Source organism: Daldinia caldariorum (genome assembly GCF_022478825.1).
Source record: "Daldinia caldariorum strain CBS 122874 unplaced genomic scaffold F4812scaffold_15, whole genome shotgun sequence".
NCBI lineage: Eukaryota > Fungi > Ascomycota > Sordariomycetes > Xylariales > Hypoxylaceae > Daldinia > Daldinia caldariorum.
In genome coordinates this window covers 467,886-483,539 of record NW_025953051.1, presented here as the reverse complement: position 1 = coordinate 483,539, position 15,654 = coordinate 467,886, and the positions used below count along the sequence as shown (strand labels likewise).

Sequence of the window (15,654 nt, the reverse complement as noted above, 5' to 3'; positions counted from 1 at the left end):
TAATCTAAGATTGGATTGTGACGAACCTACACTCAGGTCCGTTAAAGTGTAGTGCCGATGGGTCTTGATTTTCAGGTAAACAGTAACGATACGAGTCAAGTGTCAGGAATAAATGTTGAAGTGTTCGTCAGGAAGGCTTGGAGTCCTTCCCCTTATATGGGTTAGATATAAGACTTAGATTGATAGCTAGAGAGCTTGAAAATGAATGACTAGATACATGAGAAACGTCCGATAGTTATATGAAATGCCTCTCCTACTTCTTGTTGCTATCGTTCATAGCATTTCTATGTGATCTGGTGTGATCTCGCGGATCTGGCTGATCCCACAAGATCACCAAGATCACTGCCCTCCATCAGGTCATTCCGAGGTTTATCCGCCCCGAGGGATATTGAGACCCCGCTCCCAGGCTTGAACGTGATCTCCTCGGCTGTTGGTTCGTAACATGGATAACATAATCATAAAATGGGTAAATTTTTATTAAACCCCTGTTAAGCTTCCGTTAAGCCCCCGTTTAGCCTCCGTTTAAATTTTTTTTATTTTTTGAATTTCTTATAAAAAAATTAAAAAAATTTAAACGGCGGTTAAACGGGGGCTTAACGGAGGTTCAACAAAAGCCTTATGATTATGTCATTAGATTCTTGGCAGATCTGATTATGTCATTCAATTTTTAGCGGTTTAGCAGTTTGATGGCATATGGTCCGCCGTTTGATTCGGCGTCAGAGGGGGTTGTGTTTGTGATTACCTAAGGTACCTAGGTACCTAATGCAGACAAGTGGTCACACAAAGGATCATGTCGCCGAAATGTAAAGGGAAAAAGCGTCAACATGAGGAGGGAAAACTACCTAAGCATCAAAGAATGGCTATGCGAAGTATCTTATGGTTAAGTGCCTGTCACACTGCGTCGTGTAACTAAGATGCCATGCTATACCGTATAAGTGAAATAAGATAATCATATGATGATTTCCTTGAAGGAGGTAGGACATTTCTCACATATGAGAAGGCGAACTTCCCATAAACCTTCATTCAATATATTGTCAAGCAAGCGCGTCACGTCCAAAACCTTCATACAGATGGAATTCGAGAAATGCATACCTCTTATTACAGGTATTACAGATCCTGGTCTATACCTCTGTATTAGATATTCAGGTGTTTTATTCCCTCCTTTCTTCTGAATATAAGGAAGGACATAAAAGGAGCATGTTGACCTTTCGACGTCACACGTGCCTAATAGGGGTGTGAAGGATGTTTATTCTTGCATAAGATCACCTGCTATGCCATTCACTAGGTCGCTTAGCCAACTTATGATATGTTACGAATGCATGTCAGATTCACAGGACAGACGAAGCTAGTGAATAGACGTTTCTTTCAGCAGGCCCTTAAATATATATATGTATAAAGAAAAACAAAAAAACTCATCATTATTGTGATTACTGTAGGACGAGAATATCTTAGTGTGGACAAATAACCAACCTCACTCACATCCTTCACCTGAGGATTCTGATATGTCTTCAGCACCTTTTACCCCGGGTACCTACCCCTGACCGTCTTAAACATTTTACCTACGATATGTAACGGTCAAACCAACGATAGTCGAGCCACCTTGTGTGCACTCTGAAGAACCATATACTTGGTACCTTCTGTTATTCTCTTTCCTTCTCCTTCCTTTTTTTTTCTCTCTTTCCCTCCCTCCCTCCTTCCTTCCTTTCTTCCCTGTTCCTTTTCTTTTTTACCTACTAAGAATTCCAAACTACATCCACTACTACACATTGTGCCAGTGCCAGTGGCTATTAAACTCTTAATTAGATCACCAACTTAGGCATCGACAAATGACGCTACTACCCAAGTATCAGCATTCCACATCCTATGTATGTCCCTCCTACTTCAATCAACCTTAACAACCTCTTAACCACATATAATACCCAATACACCAGCCTATTATTGTCACTAGCCACCTGCCTCTTACCCTCCAACTAAGCGGGAGTAATCCGAAGTTATTGGAGGTCTGATAATGTTATATGTCAACATATTTTGTTGCGGATACAGAATTATTACTCTTGAGACAGCCTACATAGAAACATTTACGAACATGCGAAAAGTGAACCACTCTTTTTTCGCTGTTTTCGCTCCTGCCCTTCAATCACCCATCTCTGTTAGTACATTAACGTGCAACTGACAAGAGGGGAGACAACAAGAGGTAAGTAAATAGCCTCGCTGTTCTATGTTTAACTCTAACTAACATAGCACCGGATACTAGAATTATTCATATAAACATCCAACTCCTTTGATTCTTCATGTTTCTTCTTAACTTCAGATACCTTCACTACACCTTCTTCACCAACTCTGAACATAAATTGTTCTTTCCTTTTATATATGTAAGTTCACCCCCCAGGTACAACCACACATGGGGCCGGACCGACCCCGTTTAACACGGCCCCACTGCCTTCCACGGCCTCTGCCATAACATCCCAGGGGAGCCGCATCAATCACCTAGATTGTTGCTTCTTCATAATACATAGACACCAACCATTTTTCTTTCTCCCACATCATCATCTCTACTTCCTCACATCCTCACAACCTTACAACCTTACAACACTACTACTTTATATTATTACATCACAGCATTACATTACATCATTTCAATCAACTGACCGATATCTCAGCAGCGTCACGATGTCTACATCTTCCACTATCAGCAGCAAAACTGGGGCTCCAGCTCCGGCTCCGGCAACTGAGAAAACAGCAACACCAGCAACACTGCCAGCGCCCTGCGTATTAAATAAAAGCGACCCGCAATATCAGATAGAATGCCTAGAAAAGCTCAAACAACATATGGGCTGGATTCTCCAGTGGGCAGCGAAAAACAAAAAACTGTGCAATTCAAATGGCGAAGCAGAAAATGGTGAAGAGGCAGGAGTTGTCAAAAATGGAAGGGCTGCAGAGGTCCTGGGGGCCGCTGGGGAAATAGCAGTCGCCGGAAAGGTAGAAGCTGCTAGAGAGACTGGTATTTGTGACCAAACTGGAACCTCTACAATAACTGGAATCGCCGAGAAAACCTACACCTTTCACATACCAGATGCCAATTGTCCAACCACATCTGCCATCCCAATGAATGCCCGATCACACATTCCTATTCCATCCCATAGCAGCTCTAAGAATGCTAATACGAGCAAAGCGACGCCCGGTCGCAACATATATCTTCAAGCCCGCAATATTCTAGGCATCAAAACTCGAGGACCGAATACCATCTCCCATTACCTCCTCGACGCGGACGAGGCAGCAGCCAAATCCGTCAAGTACGGGGAGATCCCTCTTGAGCACCTAGCGCGTCCTGAGAGCTACGCCAACCAGTACTTCGAGATCAAGAAGTCGCGACTCGGTGGATACGGGGCATTCGCGAAGACAGACCTGAAGTGCGGCCAATTGATCCTCGCCGAGCAGCCGGCACTCAAAGCAAATCCGATCACTTTATACCAAGATATTGCTGAGCTAGCGCCGGAGCTACGCGCGGCGTTCTACCGAATGCACGGGCACAAGAGATCTCCTGAGCACGACAAGCGACAGGCAATATTTCTCACCAATGCGTACGCACTTTCTCTACCTACCTATGCTTAACAGATGTGATTTTCTTTTTCTTTTTCTTTTTTCTAATAAAGAACAATAGCTTCGTGGTTAGAGAATCATCCATCGTCTACTTTATCGCCGCAAGGTTTAATCACGCATGCGGGCAGGTCCGATCCGTCAACTACCACACCACTCCGAATAATAATATCATGGAGTTCCGCATGGCGAAGGACGTATCTGCCGGTACCGAGTTAACAATATCATATGGACCGCTACCTCCGGCCAACCTCTACTTAATGTGGGGTTTCCGCTGCGCTTGCGGTGGCTGCAAGCCCCTTACCGACGCCCAAGTCAAAAAGTTGAACTACAGAGATGAAGTGGCGGAGGACGTCTGGTAGACTTCGGATGAAATACGATTGAATGTTGGATTACGCTCTATGGAGGTTGAATAATAGGGGCTAGGTACACGGGGTGTAGTTTAGAATTGTAGCGTCTTGTGAATATCTTTGCTGTATCGAAAAGTTAGCTAGATTCTTTGATTTTTATTTCCAAGTTACCTCATATCCTATTAAGGGTTTTACAAAAGTTCACCAAGAACTAGGTATTCAGGAGAGGTGAATAAATGGTCTATTCAGTTAAAAGTAATGCAAAACCACTGTGCTGATTTCTTTTCGCACTGTTCCTCTTGTTTTCTTTGCCTAGATTTTGCCGTCATGAAATATGGCTACATGGTGATCAAGTCAGGTACACATCTGCTTAAGTAGGTACCTGTTACTATTTTGAAATATTCTGTTTACTTGGACTGCATGCACGTCCACAGGTAGATGTGTACAGGCAGTCGTCAGACCAGCCTCCTTTTTCCCTCTACAAAAATCGCGTTGTACAATAAAGCTATGCACAACTCACATGCAAGGATATCCAAATACACATTACCTTATTATGGGTATCACAGAACTGCATGCACCTATAGCACTGCTTCACTTTCTGCATCTATCTAGTTTCACACTTAGATATATATAAATAAATCTCTACCATAACGTTGTCATTCACCAAGCACGAAGCATAAATTGTGCCCATCCTTCCCCAATTTGCCTTGTCAAGTCTAGGCCATCTTCCTAACACTGATATCATACCTTCATTCACAACATTATACACTACCTATCTACATTACCATCTTACACTGATACTATTATAAGACTACCCAGCATATGCCATCACTACACTTACAGACATGAGATCCAGGAACTACGATCGATGATATATAAGTTATCGCAACGGAAGAAGATACTAAGTCCAACTAATGACCTGCCGGTTAAAGATATCTCAACAATGAGGCTACAAATAGCAATCGAGCGGGCATCGGCGAGAACGCATAATTCGAACTTACTGAACTCCGCATAGGCATGTTTATCTCAAAACATAGTAAATAAAAGGTCGACGATAGAAGTGGAGAGAGCATACATCGAAGGTAAGTTTACCTAGTGTATCCGGTAGGAGCTGTGCACAGGCACTTGGCAACTCACCCACACGACGCCGCTCGACTTTCCGCCTCGGATCATATTTGCGCATATTTTACCTGCAAGAGGAAGAAGAAACAAACACATCCGAGCTGCGCCGGCTTACCTATACCTGCCTACCCGCCTTACCTCGGTGCCTATATCCATTACGAGGTCCATCAGGTAAGTATTACACAGGTAGGTAGGTAGTTGTGTAGGCACATAACTAACCTACCGCATACATAACGCCACACGCTCGTATAAGAAAAAGAGGCTATATGCAAGGTACACACGGAACGGCTAAACACAGCACACGAGGGGCTCTTCTACACAAACCTAGGTTAGGTAGTAAGCGCCCGCGGATGTTTTTGGTGTCTCACAGGGCAGCAAGTAGGTAGTAGAGGTACGTAGTACCACTGCGTCAGCGAAAGCCACCGATTTGTCGCCCGAAGCTGACTTGTCGGTTTACGGACCCGAAATGCAAGGGACAACCGTACATCTAAGAAACTAAGGTACCTACCTAGTTTGTATAGGTTCCTAGACGTGTGCCTCGAGTACTAGAAAGCAGGTAAGGGCCAAGGAGGGGAAAATGGCATTTCCCCCCGTCATTTCTTTTTGTTCCCGCGGGCGGTTGGTTATGTGTTCTCAGCCGACAGAATGTGGTCTCAGGGCATTCGTAAAGAGGAATACATCCAATATGTATCGGAAGGACTTCATTGGATTGTTAGCAGAGCCTCAAGGATCCTTCCAAGTCCAAAAAGAGTCTGGCCGGGTTGGTATGCACGTGATCTTTACCCACCTCAAACTGTGAGGTGAGGTCAACTTATTGGCATAACGGATATGGATGTTGGATGATTACAAACAGATAACAATACAAAGCTTACTTGTCTTTGAATATTTAAAAGGGATAGCAGGATACTACTTCTGCGCATAATTGAGATTGGTCTTCTATTTCAAGGGTTTTATATATCAATTTGAGAATCTGCCTCGGTCGGGTTTTGATTGGAAGCGGACAAATTCCCGTCATCCCATCATCCCTTTTCAGGCCCCGTCGAACCGACCCGAATAAAGCTTACATGCAAGCTCTTCTTCTGGCTGCTACCAAGAAAGAAAATGCAAGATGTGATCAAACCCATAGTAATGCTGCTCGTAACCGAATGTCCAGCTATCCGCTTTGTTTTCTACATCCCCCCTTTTTTTGCTTCGACCTAAATATGTCTGCTCGCAGACTCAGCTCTCCCCTTTCACCCTCCTCGGCCTTGTGAAGCGCATGAGGTATCGCCGGTAACGATAAAAAGAATATCAACAAAAGAAACAGAAAAAGAATAATGTGTATCGCTTGAAGACGGCGGTAGCCGCATCACTCAACTCTACCCGAGCAAGACGTAGGCCGCTGAAAGAAAAATGCCTCCTCTTTTCATGTACCAATATTTTATGACACCTATGTGCTAACCCGGGATCTCATCCAGCCCATTCGCGTTCTCGCTGTATCTCGAAATGGCAAGCTCCTCTTATCAGAACAAGTTTGCATTCATGTAGCTGATCAACTTCGGGTTCGTCCTCAGGATTGAAGAAAGGAGGCAGAAGAAGGGCGGCGCGAGCCCACGCGGCCAAACTCGGTATATAAGATTAAACAGTACATATACACCAAAAAAATCGAAGTTATTGTCACCGAACGCCCGCCGCTATGGTAGCTACCCTGGGAAGTGTTTGGTTCGATTGCTCTTCTCATAGAATAGAAATTAATTGAAGTTTAAAGAGTGACATCGAGAACTAGGCTGACGTCCTGAACATTAGGCCCAGCCAGGTCCTCGAGAACGGGTATCAAGTCTAATAATTCATTGTCGTGAGCGTCCGAAAACCAACTGCTGATAGGTACGGCGTGTTGGGGGTGGAAGATATATGAGGTGGGCGAGTTGTCAATGATAATGGTGTCCTTAAGGTCCCTGCCCACCTGAGACAGGTCCTTGACGTAATTTCCTTGGTGATTATAGCAGCTTTCTCGGAACAGCCGGTGGTGGACAACCTTGTGAATGTCGAGCTGGTCCAGCAACGGGTCGCCGTACTGTTTTTTTTTTTGAATTAGAAAAGTGATGAAGTGCTGGTAACATATCCGACGTACCTTAGAAACGGAGGCTGTGAACACTACAACTTCGTAGAGCTCGCCCACGCGCTTCATGAACTGGTCTACACCCGGTCGCTTGATGACATACACGTTGTGATAGTTGCCTTCTATTTCAACTGGTATCGTGAAATCAGCTTGGTGCAGTATCTGCGACAATTAGCTTATTATCTATGCTGGCTGAATATTCCTAAAACGTACCTTAAATGAGCTATGTACCAAAGTCTCATCCAAATCTAGTACGAGACACTTTCTGCCCTTAAGATGCGGTTCAATAGGTGGTAGAAGATATTTCGGTTCGCCGTCTTCCCCATCCACTGGCTTCTCCTCTGGCGCAACGGAGACAGTATTGGCGACGGGAACCGGTCCAGGAGGAGGTGGCGGAACTGCCTTCGCATATTGAGATTCGTCGTCCGTACCAGGTTGCTTAACTGGCTCGGCTACAGCTGGTTCCGTATCTGCCATCTCAACATCGCCGTCAACGTCCCTGGTGGATGGCCCTTCGACAGCATCCGCTTCGGCTTCATGATCTTCTGCAACCGGAGGGTTAACCGTGATGCTGGGACCTGGTACACCGACCAGGGTAGTCTGTTTCGAATCGCTCTCACGTTCGCCGACCGTAGACTGGTCTTGAGCTGTTGAGCCCGAAACCCGTTTCGCGGACTTGGATGCGTCCTGGGCACCAGTATTTGCTTGAGACAAAGACTCCTTCTCTTTCTCGTAGACTTGAGTCTTACTGCCGCCTGTCTGTTCCGAAGGTGTTGTAGTCCGTCGGCTAGATGTCAGTGGTCTTTGAGGAAGCTTATCGAGTTTGTGAGAAGGAAGTGGATCTTCACCACCTTCAAGCGTGTTGGCATGATTCGGGACAACACAGCATCCAAGAAGGGCCAGTAGCCCGCCCTTTTTTCGCCGCTGCGGAGCCCCAGCTGGAGATGTTGGTTGCGATGTGTTTGGTGTAGTCGTAGGATTCGTGGCAGCCCCAGAGTGATTGCTGGACGCACTACCGTTCCGACGCCGGCCAAGCATACTGTGCTTTGATTCCTTAGAATTGCCACCAATACTATCTCGTGGATCCTCAGCAGTTGTCCCGCTCAGACCCGTTGTTGCTGGCGACGGCTGTATTTTTTGCGATGAAGATCTCGACGGTACGTTTAGGAGGCCACGTCCTTTTCTTGAACCGAATTCGTCTTCGGCCGCGACAGTCTCTTTTTCCCTCGAGTTTTCGTGCTCCGTCGATGCTTTCTCGTTAACACCTTTGGACATCTTTTCCAATTAAAAGTCGATGCTTGCAAATTATAGGGAACAGCAAGCTATCGCCCTGTAAAGGTAAGATCAGCTTTGGGGATGTGCTGAAAACTTGCTTCCAGGTCTCTTCTTCTTTTCTTTTCTTTTCTTTTTCAGGAATGAGGTAAATGAACCGGCGCATAAAATCGCGTGGATCAATTAAAAACGAACGGCGCTTCTAGAATGAGGGAAACTCTTGACAGAAAAAAAGCTCTATCTCGAGGTAGAAAAGCTAGTTAATGATTACTCACCTCGGTATCTAACGGTCGTTCACCTTGGAAAGCAGCCCAAACCCCTGATGCAGCAATTGGCGACCTCGAACGGCCAGCTACCTGCTATTATGGCCGTGTCGGCAACCGCGACCGGGAGAATAGGCTAGCAGAAGCAGCTGAATGGAGAATGCAGATGAAAATTCCTGTAGCCACGAGGCTGGCGAAGGAAATAAGAGGTGATGCGATGGAGATGTCGAGGAAAAACGGCGCGTCGTGACAAGAAACCCTGTTGAGATAATTCGGGGGTTGATGAAGTGGGTCAGTCGCTCGGGGACTTGGGCTGGCTGACTGGTGAATGAGGAAAATTGGGTGAACCTTGGTTGCAGTTGTTGTATGTAGGTAGACAGATGACGAGCCTCGAGGTACCTGAGGGGGAAAGGGCGGGTATCTGAACAAAATAACTCCAAATCCTAGCTGTAAGAAGAAGTAAAAAAAAAAATAATAATAACAATAAGAATGGAAATAAAAAATAAATAAAGTAATGGCACAAAAGAGTCCAAGATGTCCCCGTCGAAGAAACCTAGGACCTAGGTGAAAGGGAGAATGAAAATGGATTGAACAAGTACAACGCTGGAAATGATACCTAAGGTAAGGTAGTAGGTAAAAGTAAGCTTAAGGTACATACGTACAAATACGTACAAACAGAGAGCTGGCTGTAAAAAGGAAAGTGAAGACTTGTCTTCGTCCACTGGCTCTGGGGGAGGATTGTTGCGTGGAGGCTGAAGAAGTCTGGAATCGCAAGCGAAATGATTTACTCTTGAGAAATTGAACCTAACTGAACTACATTTGGAGGAGGGCAGGGGTGGAAGGGGGGGGAGCAGAGGAGGGCACGGAGCAATTTGACCAGGGGGGGTAGAAAGCTGCTAGCGTGCCTGCCTTGCCTGCTTAAAATCACTTGGAAATCAGTGAAGAAAGGGCGTTGACAGGGGTGTGGTAAGTGTAGAGAGGCACTGAGAGGACATCTGCCCCAGTCATTTTTGATTGCTACGCTGCCCAGTTTAGGTACATCTTTACACCTTTATTGCTACATGTACCATGTACATGTGTCTGTCTATGTGTCTACTAGTTACTCTAGTCAGTTTAGGTAGCCCACACTAGGCGGCTAGGCTAGGTTAATGTGGTCCAGTAGGATTGCAGTTGCTTATTACCACCAAATGCAAAATGTATAAAGGCAATCTCAGGTACTCTAGTGGGTTTGGATATGTACAAGGTAAAAAAAAGGTACAATACATGTGCATGTGCATCCCGTTTGATTATCACACACTGTCACCGAAACAGGTGCATATTAAATCTATTAACATATAGGAAAGATATACTATAGTATGGGAAGTTCCCCATATCTTCGAAACAGAAACCATCCCGTTTTGGTATTTCACTAATATGTTCCCATCCACTTTCCTAGCTTCCCAGCTTCTCAGCTTCCTGAGCTCTTCTCCCCCCCTATCTCTGTAATTTCAGTTCTGTATTATTATATTATATTTCCTCCGTTGCACTAAAAGAACCCTCTCTCATTCCTTTTTGTAGCGTAATTTCGTCATCTTCTATTTTATGAGGTATGGACTAATTAATTATAGTATTAATTAATAGCAATTGCATTGTAAATATATTATATATATTAATACGTTGGTTCTACCCTGTCGTCCTTCTCGAAGGCATCCTCGATCTTTATTAGATGTCAGACAGATGAACCGCTGCAATCGTTGGAAAGTATCCAGTTAGACACGCCCGCTATTATCTCGAAGCACCAAGCGGGACGAACGGGCCATAGAGAACCCAGAGATCCGTAAGATCCACGAGATCCATCTGTTTGCATGACCTCTGTATCGCCCGTCACATCCATGCGGCGTTATGGCGAGAGAGGGTCTCAGTTGTTCTGCTGCAGTCGTACGTACTATGTACTATGCGTAAGGCGGCAAGGAGGACAGGAAGGCTAGGGTAGCTACATGAACATTTAGGACCTTTGGACCGAAAATAAGAGTGTCGTGGAGAACGAGGCATGCAAGTCTCCGGGACCCGATTCTGATTGGTTCCGTTGGCGCCCGTTGAGAAGTGATGGTTGAGAAATGGAGCCAAACTATTTGTTCACTTACCTTTTCGAGACACAAGCTACAGCCAACCGACATTCGATCATTTCATCATTTCATTTACACAAATAACGTTCAGCACGAATGAATGCATACTATGTACTAAGTATTCCGTATTGTACAATACATAGTAGTATCTCAGTAATACAGGTAGGTAATTACTCAAGTACGAATGATATAATGTGGAAGGCTTTTTTCCTTATGATACCACCGAGACGTTGTTCTGAAATCAGCCTCTGTTGTCCCGAACAAATGGTTATTTTTTTTGTTCTTGTTTTTAACCTCGCGAGATCCAGCCAGTTGGGTATTACACCTCGTATAATATTAACCTATTACGTCTCTGGAATCAAATCATAAGCATAGGTACCTAAAGTATAAGCGTAAGCATCTGATATTTTATTAGATCAATTACTATGTATGAGGTAGGTTTAGATGACACCTCAAAATATCAGATTCGGATCTAAAAAGAGAAGAGGAAAAATACGTAACCTTAGGTTAGGTACCTCCTTTAATATGAGCAGAAAAGAAGAGCAAGGGAAAAAATGCCCCAAATTTCTTTCCCCGGACTTTTTGAATGCTCTAAAGTCTAAGCTGCAAATCAAGCCACAACTTCGCGCAGGTCCACGGGGCTTCCAGGCTGCATGTATGTAGGTACATTATGTATGTATGGTAGGTACCTTCCGTAAATCGTGGGGGAAAGTGGCTCATACCTGGGGGCTTCGGCCACGTGATACCCATAGCTTAACACTGTTTTAGCCAATAATATTGAGGCATAAATGGCAGCTTAGACGGGTTCCCAAACTTTAGAGGATCAACCTCGGGTCATCACATGCCTCAGCTTTTGGTCGCTTTCAGTCGTCACCAATGACGGAGTTACGAGCGATCCTAAGCTCTTCTCCTCTTATCCCGACCACCTCCCAAAGACATGTCGGTCACATTTGCTTCTTCTACACATTATATTCAAACGATTATATCCACGCGCTATCTAGAAGTTAACGGTTAACGATATCCCATCAACGTAAATGGCATTCGGAATAGACTGATTACAGGCCGGTCCTTATTGATGTCATGTCACCATGCCGGTGCAATCAACCCTTCGCCATTCGGCATCCGAAGACGTACTAGTAGAATTCATCAACAAGTATACAAATCTGTTTCGAGACCGCCTGCGGAAAACATCCAGACGTTCCAAGCTCTTTGCAGCCATCCTACTTGCCGCATCCATAATACTCAGTGCTGAAGGTGGTCGGAGATGGTGGAAACGGAGAGCACAGGAAAAAGAGCAAGGACGGAAGCTTTTACGAACCAATTCGTGGTTGTTCAATAAGGATGGCTCGCGAACGATATACGTCCCCTACAAGGATGGAACTTCGAAGGTCGTCATTAACCGGACGAAGCCTTTGACGTTCGAAGCACATCGTCGGCTCTTCCTCAACCCGCCCAAGGTCTCGGGACTTGGCGACGGAACCGTTCCTTCAGCTCAGACTAAACCAGGACTGAATCTTGCTTTCTTACATCAGTTTCTTAGTCTAATGAGCATCATGATACCGCGATGGACCAGCAAAGAGGCTGGATTATTAATCAGCCACGGCGCGTTTCTAATGCTCCGTACCTATCTTTCGTTGGTGGTTGCGCGCCTAGACGGTGAGATTGTCCGAGACTTGGTCGAAGGGAATGGACGGTTATTTCTATGGGGTATAGCGAAGGTATGTTACAATTCTACACTAAAATTCATGGGCAAATGTGTCGCTAACTACAGGTAAACAAAGTGGTGCGGTCTTGGTGCGTTTGCATCTTACACCAATTCTATGATCAAATTCCTCGAATCCAAAGTTTCTATCGCGTTCCGGACTCGGTTAACAAGATATATCCACGATCTATATCTTAATGACAATCTCAACTACTACAAGCTATCCAACTTAGACGGTGGTGTTGGACAAGGAGCCGATCAATATATCACTCAAGACCTAACCATATTCTGTGCTTCGGCTGCCAATCTATACTCATCACTTGGGAAACCATTTATCGATCTTTGTGTTTTCAACTATCAACTGTATCGGTCTTTGGGTCCGCTGGCGTTAACTGGTCTTATGAGCAACTATTTCTTAACAGCAAGCATTCTGCGAAAGATGTCGCCGCCTTTTGGAAAACTCAAGGCAGTGGAAGGACGCAAAGAGGGAGACTTCAGAAGTCTTCATGCTCGTTTGATCGCTAACGCCGAAGAAGTCGCCTTTTACGGTGGTGCTGAAATGGAGAAGACCTTTTTGAACAAGGAGTTCAAGTCTCTAAAGAGTTGGATGGAAGGAATCTACCTACTCAAGATTCGCTATAATATCCTCGAAGACTTTATCTTAAAATACAGCTGGAGTGCTTATGGCTATCTATTGTCATCTTTGCCAGTCTTCCTTCCAGCTTGGGGTGGCGTAGGAGGGACGATGGAGAAGGCCGACAGCGCCGAAAAGCGTGGTCAGGAACGCAATCGTATGAAGGACTTCATCACGAACAAGCGGCTTATGCTCTCACTTGCAGATGCGGGTGGCCGCATGATGTACTCCATCAAGGATTTATCCGAATTGGCTGGTTACACTAGTCGCGTCTACACTCTGATTTCGACGCTACACCGCGTACACGCCAACGCATACTTCCCGCGCCCGAGTGGCAACGAGCTATACTCGCTTTCCGACGTTCAGGGTACCATGCAGTTGGGCTTCGACGGCGTGCGGTTCGAGCATGTGCCTATCGTCGCGCCCGGACTTTGGCCTCAAGGCGGCGAGGAATTGATAGAGTCGTTGTCCATGATCATTCGCAGAGGAGAGCATCTGTTGATATCAGGTCCGAACGGCGTCGGCAAGAGTGCCATTGCTAGGATTCTTGCTGGACTTTGGCCAGTCTACCGAGGCTTGGTAAGCCGGCCTAAGACAATTGGTCAGGATGGCATCATGTTCATACCTCAGCGGTCGTACTTGAGCGTGGGTACTCTACGCGACCAAGTTATCTACCCAGACGGCGAGTTGGACATGCGCCTTAAGCGTAAGTCCGAGGACGACCTGAAGCGCGCTTTGGATGACGCCAAACTCGGCTACCTACCCGATCGAGAGGGTGGCTGGGATACTCGGAAGGAGTGGAAGGATGTTTTGAGTGGCGGCGAGAAGCAGAGAATCGGTATTGCCCGATTGTTATACCACGAGCCGCATTACGCCGTGATCGACGAGGCCACCAGTGCCGTTTCCACCGATGTTGAGGGTCTCTTGTACGAAACATGCAAGGAAAGGGGTATTAGTAAGTCACGTGACAAGTCCGTTGACGTCCAGTGAAGGTGACTAACATAACACAGCCTTAATTACCATCTCAACACGTGCCTCCTTGAAGAAATACCACACATTCAACCTCGTCCTCGGGATTGGCGAGAACGGCAAAGAATGGGAGTTCGAGCGAATCGGCACGGAGAGGGAGAAGATGCAGGTGGAACGGGAACTACAGGAGCTCCGAGAGAGGCTGTCTCAGGTCGAGCAGTGGAAGCAGCGCCGCGAAGAGATCGAGAAGGAACTCTCGCAGGTATTGGTTGAGGGCGACGCTTCTCTGGACCCGCCTCCTTATGTTGAAGAAAATACTGCCGAGCCCGAACCTGAAAAGGGTGAGGCGTAGCTAGCGATGTAGTCTTCCAAGATCACGACGTTCATGTACGATGCTATGTATAACTATGTTGTTGTTACTATCCAATCTGGTGCATCATCAGCCTGTATCATCGTCGTTATATGTGATATTAGGGTTTGACGTAGCGCAAGTTTTTGAAATGGTGAAGTCAGGGTGTTGGCTGGCGCGTTGGTCGTAAATGACGGCATGTATCATCTTGGCCATATGAAAGATATATTGTAAGTTCTTATACACAGCTTCAAAACAGACTGGCCCTATTTATAAGCACTGAGAAAGAGTTTGTGTTACGGCGTAACATGCCAGAGCTCAGAAATGCAATACCTCCAAGGGCTAGGCTAGCCCATGTTTTGCAGTTCAAGGTCCTTTCTGTAAATACTAAATCCCCGTAAAGATCCTCTGTCTGCTGTGTCAAGTAAGGGATGACGTAGGTTAGGTACTTGAATTTAATATATCTCGGTCCATATCCAGCATTATTTAATTAGGTCCATGGCCTAGTCCCAAGTAAAGACATATTCAAGTATGATCATGAGCTAAGGCATCGTGGGCCAGAGGCGTATCAGAGGCGAGAGTTTACTTGGACATTATTGCTATGGAAAACTTTCCTATATCACTCTGTTTACGCGTGAAATTATTGTTAGGTGCAGAGGTGTACCTAGTAGGTAGGTAGGTAGGTACCTAAGGTATCAGTGTGGTCTACATCCTACATCGCCGCCAGCCTCTAGAAATCGGTTCAAGTAGCGTGGGACTACTTAAAGCTGTACCTTCCTGCTGTACATCCAAGTGCTTGACCGGTTTATTCTGCCGGTCAATAAGCTGGTCGGTCAGCCGGGTTATCTGGGGCTCTGAGAAGAATTCCGACAGGAAGGTTATAAGGTCAAATTGCAAACCAACTTTCAGCCGACCCCGCAAAAAGGAAGTATCCCTGGGTGACTGGAGGCTAGAGAAAACTGCACCGTGGTGTCATATGCTAGACCGGTATGCCCGTGACTCGATAGTATGACATTTACAAAGTGGTTTTTCGTAGGTCCTGGGTTCAACCCCCGGACTGAGCTTTTTTTGCAATTCTTTCACTTGTTTTTTTTTATCCAACAAATGATATTTTGAATTATTCACATTGCCCTTGCAGTGGCCCTATTTTTTAAACCCCTTTTCTTGCTCAACATCTCCCAACCTTTCGATTC

At 45.6% G+C, this 15,654-nt stretch overlaps 3 protein-coding genes across 3 annotated transcripts; 2 read left to right on the top strand and 1 right to left on the bottom strand.

Moving 5' to 3' along the window:
- Window positions 1–2,545: 2,545 nt before the first annotated feature.
- F4812DRAFT_438619 (uncharacterized protein) lies at window positions 2,546–4,237 on the top strand. Its single transcript, XM_047935016.1, has 2 exons — window positions 2,546–3,581; window positions 3,662–4,237. The coding sequence occupies exons 1-2, from the start codon at window positions 2,671–2,673 to the stop codon at window positions 3,957–3,959; spliced, it is 1,209 nt and encodes a 402-aa protein (XP_047787728.1). The 5' UTR covers window positions 2,546–2,670; the 3' UTR covers window positions 3,960–4,237.
- Window positions 4,238–6,339: 2,102 nt separating this feature from the next.
- Window positions 6,340–8,621, bottom strand: F4812DRAFT_121183 (NIF-domain-containing protein). Its single transcript, XM_047929463.1, has 3 exons — window positions 7,381–8,621; window positions 7,180–7,329; window positions 6,340–7,122 (listed from the first exon to the last, which is right to left on the bottom strand). The coding sequence occupies exons 1-3, from the start codon at window positions 8,440–8,442 to the stop codon at window positions 6,811–6,813; spliced, it is 1,524 nt and encodes a 507-aa protein (XP_047787727.1). The 5' UTR covers window positions 8,443–8,621; the 3' UTR covers window positions 6,340–6,810.
- Window positions 8,622–11,582: 2,961 nt separating this feature from the next.
- Window positions 11,583–14,789, top strand: F4812DRAFT_438604 (ABC transporter transmembrane region 2-domain-containing protein). Its single transcript, XM_047935015.1, has 3 exons — window positions 11,583–12,525; window positions 12,589–14,098; window positions 14,154–14,789. The coding sequence occupies exons 1-3, from the start codon at window positions 11,896–11,898 to the stop codon at window positions 14,462–14,464; spliced, it is 2,451 nt and encodes an 816-aa protein (XP_047787726.1). The 5' UTR covers window positions 11,583–11,895; the 3' UTR covers window positions 14,465–14,789.
- The last annotated feature ends 865 nt before the right edge of the window (window positions 14,790–15,654 follow it).